The 6,883-nt window shown below is 43.8% G+C and overlaps 1 protein-coding gene across 3 annotated transcripts; it reads left to right on the top strand.

Annotated features, from left to right (window-relative positions):
- Nucleotides 1–264: 264 nt before the first annotated feature.
- txlna (taxilin alpha) lies at nt 265–6,352 on the top strand. 3 transcript variants are annotated; one of them, XM_055055860.1, is made up of 11 exons: nt 265–367; nt 804–1,004; nt 1,117–1,362; nt 1,454–1,545; nt 2,109–2,279; nt 3,052–3,246; nt 3,424–3,543; nt 3,630–3,704; nt 4,330–4,422; nt 4,504–4,599; nt 5,485–6,352. In XM_055055860.1, the coding sequence occupies exons 2-11, from the start codon at nt 806–808 to the stop codon at nt 5,800–5,802; spliced, it is 1,605 nt and encodes a 534-aa protein (XP_054911835.1). In that variant the 5' UTR covers nt 265–367; nt 804–805; the 3' UTR covers nt 5,803–6,352. The 3 variants fall into 3 exon arrangements, with proteins under 3 accessions (XP_054911835.1, XP_054911836.1, XP_054911834.1); XM_055055861.1 differs by having other exon boundaries at nt 266–392; XM_055055859.1 differs by having other exon boundaries at nt 266–402.
- Nucleotides 6,353–6,883: the final 531 nt, after the last annotated feature.

The raw sequence follows: 6,883 nt of genomic DNA, 5'->3' as shown, positions 1-6,883 counted from the left end.
ACAACTTCACCTTTTATATTTAAAAACATTTCTCAGGTCTTTAATGTTTCCAACCAAAGTTGTGAACGTTTCTGTTCATGGAGGGCAGATTTTATTCATTTAATTTTCACAAACTACTGAAACTTGTTTTCAAATAAACATGAGTAGGTGAGGATTTTCTTCTCTTTTTTTTACCCTCTTTAACTGCGTTGATTATTTAGAGCATAATTCAATGAACCCTGTAGAGGGCGCCAAGCAGCCCGTTGAACCTTGAACCGCGTTGTTACTGTACGACGAAGAACAGAAATCCAAAGTTATGACCGGAAGTTAGATTTTCCAACAAAACCTCAAGCTGGTAACGAAGCCTCGTTCTTCACAGATAACGCTGGCAAGTTTCTCTCTGGAGTCTTCTAGTAAGAAACGGTGTGTGACAGTGTTGACGCACACAGAGCCCTCCATGTTTATGGCGGTTGTTTTTAAAACGTCTCCGGCTCCGGTCTCAAGCTAACGCTGCTCTGGTTGCAGTTTGAGCTTCATGTAGCTGCTAACCAGGGTTAGCCTGTGCTGAAATGGAAACTGAAAACTCCTGCTTGGAATTACTCAGGCATAATCCTACTTGGACTTTTTTTTTTTTAGCTTGGCAAAAAAAAAAAATGCTTAAAAGTTTATACGAAGTTAAATGTGAAAATGTTGACGGTTTGTTGTGTTTTCGCTTCGAAGCAGTTGAGCCTCGACAAAATGCTCTCACCGAGACAGTCTTGACTGTAGTTCAAAAGTTTGCGAGGTTATTTTTTTGTTGTTACAGCTTCGTTTTCTCGGTTTAGACATGAAAAAACAAGACGCGGAAGAGTCTCCCGGCAGTCCTGCTGGTGAGGATTCCCCACCTACAGGTGAAGTCTCCGAGGCGGCTCCACCTGCGGCTCACGCGACTGCAGACGGCCCGGACAGCAACGGCCCCGACCGGGCCGAATCACGAAGCCCACGCGCAAAAACCCCTCCACAAACCAAAGAGGGTGGCAGTGCAGGTCAGTAGTTTCAATGTAGAAATTGTTGAAGGTTGCCATAGTTACCGGTTGACTAAAAAACGCGTCCTTTTAAAATTATTAGTTTTTTATTTATCTCCATTGCCGTGTCCAGTTGCAGAGTCTCAGTGTGACATGGCGGAGGAGCTGAGCCGGCAGCTGGAGGACATCCTGAGCACCTACTGCCGGGAAAGCCTCCAGGACGACGCTGGTGCCTTGCTCAACGGCCAGTCACACAGCCCGGTGCTCAACGGGTTGACTGGAGAGAAGGAAGACTACAAATCCGAGGAGGGCAAAGTCAACGGTGCAGAGAAGGAGCAGCCGAAGAAGACTCAGGAGAAGAAGAAAGTGAAGGGTCTCGGTAGGAAAGAGACCGCCTCAAACTGAGTTCTTTCAGCCGATCGTCAGTGTTTTTTTTTTGTTTCAGTTGAGTTGATGTTTGTGTGACGCAGGCAAAGAGATCACGCTCCTCATGCAGACTCTGAACACTCTGAGCACGCCTGAGGAAAAACTGGCAGGCCTCTGCAAAAAGTATGCCGACCTGGTGAGTGACTCTACTGCTTAGCGGTGCTCTCCTAATATTAAAAATAAAGAAATAATACACATAAACATCAGGTTCTGTTTGCAGACGTGTAATCTGCAGTTAATACTGTATATCCAGGGAGAACTGACAGGACTTCACTGTCTGCCTTGTTCTAAGATACATTAAATCAACTTTTCCTTGAAAATGCATACAAACTTCCTCAATATTTTTGGTTGTTGCGAACATATTCAAAATGAACAAAATATTTGCATTAGAAATCACATGTTTACAGAGCATTGACAGCCTTTGCTCAGTATTTTGGCAGTACCAGCTTTTTTGCATCACGCTAGCTTGCATACAGCAAGCGACGCTCTTGTTTGCAGGCACTGGCCTCCTTGGGCAAGCAAGTATTTCTAAAGTAGCTCCGCAAAATCAGTCATTCTGACTTTGAGTAAAATCAGGAAAAACAATCGTAAAATCCTGGAGGAATTGATTAAATAGCATCTGTGTTTTTAAACATTTGCCACATGAATTAACCCAAAATATATATAAGTACATATACTTTTTTTAATCCGTCTTTTTAGGTGGAAGAGCATCGTACCACCCAGAAACAGATGAGGGTGCTGCAGAAGAAGCAGAGCCAGCTGGTGCAGGAGAAGGACAACCTGAGGAATGAGCACAGCAAGGCCATCCTGGCCCGCAGCAAGCTGGAGAGCCTCTGCAGAGAACTGCAGAGACACAACCGCACGCTCAAGGTGCCAAACCACCGCTTTAAATCAGCTCAGCAGGAGTTACTCCAGACCTGTGGCAATAACTTGTCCCTGAAATGATTGGTATAAATGATAGTATTGATGTTTTGAGACCATTTTCAAGTAATACATTGATAATGGCAGTATTGTATTTATTAAATGGTAGCGTGCTTATTTTGGTGTCATAAATACACCAAAATGCTCATTTTCATCCGTCGCCCCATAAAACAAATGAGATACAAAAATAACAAATAGAATTTTGTAAAGAAGAAATACAGTAACAAAATAAAAATGTAGAAAAACTCATTTTGAGAAGCCTATGTTAAGGTGATGGTGTCTTTTAAAATGTTTACAAAACTACATCTGTCCAAAGCAAAAAAAAACATGCTTAGTCCTGGTTTGATTCCTTCATGCATGCTTGAGAAATCCTTGAATCTCCACGGCAACCATTCAGCTGATTAATGGTTGCCTTTAACTCAGGTGGAGCTAGACCTGAGTGGACCCAGCTCCGCCTTGTAGGCGCAGAGAGCTGGAGTTTGTGGTTTGCCTTTTTATAGACTGATAAAATCAATACTTTTGCGGAAAAACAGTTAACACTGGACCTGGAAGCCATTTTAAATACCCAAAATAAGACAAAATGTTAAATAAAACAGAAATACAAAAACCCCACACAGAACCAAAAATGGATTATGAAGAAAGAAATCTCGAGGACAGAACTCATCGAGCTCATTTTAATTCATTATTTATTGAATTTTGACTCCCTTTCCCCCCCATGCAGGAGGAAGGGATCCAGAGGACCCGACTGGAGGAGGAGAAGAGGAAGGAGGTGACGTCCCACTTCCAGGCGACGCTGAACGACATCCAGGCTCAGATGGAGCAGCACAACGAGAGGAACGCCAGCCTGCGGCAGGAGAACGCCGAGCTGGCCGAGAAACTCAAGAAGCTCTATGAGCAGTACAAGCTGCGGGAGGAGGTGAGGACCTCTCCTCTTCACGTCTGCGTCCCGCTGTTTTAAACCACCTTTTATTCACTATAGAACTCTGTGTGTGTGTGTGTGTGTGTGTGTGTGTGTGTGTGTGTGTGTGTGTGTGTGTGTGTGTGTGTGTGTGTGTGTGTGTGTGTGTGTGTGTGTGTGTGGCCTGACAAACAGCACATAGACAAAGTGGTGAAGCACAAAGACCTGCAGCAGCAGCTGGTGGACGCCAAGCTGCACCAGGCGCAGGAGATGCTGAAGGAGTCGGAAGAACACCACGACCGGGAGAAAGACTTTGTGAGCGCCGTTTTGGAGAAACTAAATATGCGTCTGTTCATGGTGTTGAAAGAACTCGGCGTTTACGATTTGCTTTACATGTGCAGCTGCTGAAGGAAGCCGTGGAATCTCAGAGGATATGCGAGTTGATGAAGCAGCAAGAGGTTCACCTCAAACAGCAGGTTTGGCCTCAACTTTCTACCTCCAACTTGTCTGATTGCCGTAAACAGTAAAGATATCAATCAGATGCCAAGTGAATACTGATACCAATACTTTTTTAGTGTTTTTCTTTGAGAGGCATATCATATTATGATGTTATTCCCTCATCAAAAACATATATGTAGTGTTGATTTGATTATTTCATGCAGTAAATCCTTTACTCTCTCATGGCAACCATTCAGATGTGTATGAGTGAACCTAGCTCCGCCTTCGAGACGCAGTTCCTCTTCAGAGCTGCCATTTCCAATACCCTCTTCTCAGCTCCTTCAGACTAGCCAGCAGTAATTAGCAAACACCTGGCATAACTGCACTTCAGCTGAGCTCACCATACGAGCTACTTCCCAGTGAAACGCTGGTAAAAACGTTGTTGAAGGGTTAATAGAGGAGATGTTGTGGTGATGGTATTAAAAGTGGGAGGGTTTTTTTGTGTAAAATTAGTGTTTCGTTAAACAGTCAGGTGCCTAAAGTATTTTGTCATATTTTAGAACTTACTTCTAAGTTCTTGGAAAATGTTCTTAAATTTTGCTGTGTAAAAACGGTGCAAACCCTGAATTCAGCTCCATAACTATGGCTGCCTTGTCTTCTTAGCTGTCGCTGTACACGGAGAAGTTTGAGGAGTTCCAGACCACGCTGTCTAAGAGCAACGAAGTCTTCACCACCTTTAAGCAAGAGATGGAAAAGGTGTGGAACCTCAGCGGAGATGTTACTGGAGTCTTTCCCACTATTCTCCAACGTCACTCTTTGTTTTCGTCTTGCACACAGATGACTAAAAAGATCAAGAAGCTGGAGAAGGAGACGGCGATGTACCGCTCCAGGTGGGAGAGCAGCAACAAGGCTCTGCTGGAGATGGCTGAGGAGGTACAACTCTTTTTATGACTGCAATTATATTGAAAATGAAGCAATAAATAGTTCAGATAATGTTTGTGGAAGGTTTTGACGTACTTCTGGAAGCTGCCTGTCAGAAATTGTTTGCCCGCTTTAATCAAACCCCAGTTAGTTTGTGGAGAAAGTCCGGTTCGTTTGGGGAGGGGCGAGTGGGTATTTGAACGATGCAGAGTAATAAAGCAAACTCTGGTAAACCTAAAAACACGGCTCTCGATTCAGTTGAAGTGAACCCTGGTGTGGTTCAAATGCATATGTGAATGCCAAGCAGACCGTAAACCACTCCAAAAGCAGGAAGCGAACTATCGCGCAAGGCATTCTGGGTAAATATAACCAAAACAAACATGAGAGTCTAGCTCCAGCAGGAGAAATGGCTTGTGGTCTTTTACCAACAATGAAAGACAAATCCTACAACCACTAATGCTTGAAGCCACTCCATTTTTAAAAATATTTTGTAAAGAAGGAAGTCGTGCTCATTGTCGCCTTCTGGGGTTTTTGTGTCGCTTCCTTCAGCGGTGATTGGTGCAGCGTCCTCACAGGCGAGGAGGGGAACAGATTTTTTTTAAAGGGTTTCGTTCATTTGACACAGTGCACCTGAAAATGTGACAAATGTTGCAGTTTTGTTCCCCCAAGTGAACCGAGTGTACCGGACTGTCAGGTGTGAAAACACTTAGATTTGAATTGAATGATCAATTTCAGCACAATAATGACCCAAAATACACGGGCAGCACTACATTGTTTATTTACATGAAGAAAATTCATGTCTGAATATCCTGATTTCACACAGATATCCTAGAGACGTTGAAAGTACAGCATTGGATGTTGTCCGGTTGACGAATGGTTTTCTGTGAATGTCTCCAGAAAGCCGTGCGGGACCGGGACTTCGAGGCGCTTCAGGGTAAGGTCCAGCGGCTCGACAAGCTGCGGCGGGCGCTCAAAGTGGAACGAAACGAGCTGAAGAAGAAGGTCCAGAACCTGAACGGGGACAGCGGCGCCGGAGGGGCCCCCGCCTCCGACCCCGGGACCGACTCACCTTCCCCCCCTCCCACAGACTCTCTGCCGGAGCCCAGCAGCTGTCCCGTCGCAGACTCCACTTCCTGTCACTGCGGCCCGCGGCCGGACACGGAAGCCCCGCAGGAAGAGGTGGGGCCCCCACCGCCTGTTCCTGCGCTGGAATGAAGCAGGGGCCACCCGCCGCTTCCTCCTTTCCCCCCTCCACATTCAAACCACCAGCCTGCAAGCTGCGGCTCCTCTCCTGGAATGACAACAGTCAGCTTCTAGCAGCGCGGTTAGCTCGTGTCTTTCCACTCTGATGCGTCGACTCTCCAGACTCAGCAGTTCCTCTGAGAGGATTGACAGTAGAAACTCGTGATTCACTTCAAGCTTTAGGAAGTGAACATGTGCAGCTGGTGTTAATATGCCGACTAGAGCAGGGCTTAAGGAGCTGTTTGGGTCAAACTGGTTGTTGGAGAGAAGAGGTTGTTAGCCTGTGTGGAATGTGTTCAGGGTTTTGTCTTAGTGATGGTGTATGGAAAGGGTTACATGATTAAAGACACCACATTGACTTACTTTTTATTTGTGGGTCACAACATCTCTAACCTGGAACATGCTGAAGATTCTATAGAATTAATAAGGGAAATTTCATGGGTTCTTTTTCTTTCTGGGCACTTACATTTTTACTTTTCTTTCTGGGAAGCTCTGGATGCTGCATTCTGTTGCTGTTTTTTTTTTTTTTTTTTTTTTTTACACTGGCCTGTTTCTTTTTTACAACAGAGTATTAGGGTCACGTTAAGAAAATTAAAAAATATTAAAATTATGACAATAGAATTTGTCATTATTTCAACTTTATTCTCATATTATTGTGACTTTATTCTATCATTAGTGTGGCCCTTATACTCCATTGTAATTTCCTGATTGCATTCCTTTTGTTACGTTTTTTTTCTTGTACCCTGTTTTCCAATTTTGTCACATTCCTGTTTTTCATTATTTAAGATTTTGCTAGCGCCACAGATCGGTGCTTATTCTTTTTCCATTTAATTTTCACTTTTTTCCTGACTTCATGAAACTTTTCATTTTTGTTCTGATTTCATTTTTCTTTTTGTTTGCTCTCTTCTCATTCCCCTGTTTCTTTTGTCCTGGCTGCTACATCTTTACTTTTGTTTCTGGCTCCATAGATTTGTATTTATTGATTTTTTTTGTTTGTTTTGTTTTGGTTTGGGTTTTTTTTTCTCCCCCTTAAATTTAAAAATCAGATTTTCCA

This window comes from Poeciliopsis prolifica, unplaced genomic scaffold, assembly GCF_027474105.1.
Source record: "Poeciliopsis prolifica strain line A6 unplaced genomic scaffold, Auburn_PproV2 SCAFFOLD043, whole genome shotgun sequence".
NCBI lineage: Eukaryota > Metazoa > Chordata > Actinopteri > Cyprinodontiformes > Poeciliidae > Poeciliopsis > Poeciliopsis prolifica.
This window is presented reverse-complemented; position numbering and strand designations above follow the sequence as displayed.

Excerpts from the sequence above, each read along its gene's own strand:
- txlna (XM_055055860.1), top strand. The coding sequence starts at position 806 with ATGAAAAAACAAGACGCGGAAGAGTCTCCCGGCAGTCCTGCTGGTGAG. Across the intron at positions 3,705-4,329 it reads AGGTTCACCTCAAACAGCAG|CTGTCGCTGTACACGGAGAA; the intron begins GTTTGGCCTCAA and ends TTGTCTTCTTAG. Across the intron at positions 4,600-5,484 it reads TGCTGGAGATGGCTGAGGAG|AAAGCCGTGCGGGACCGGGA; the intron begins GTACAACTCTTT and ends GAATGTCTCCAG.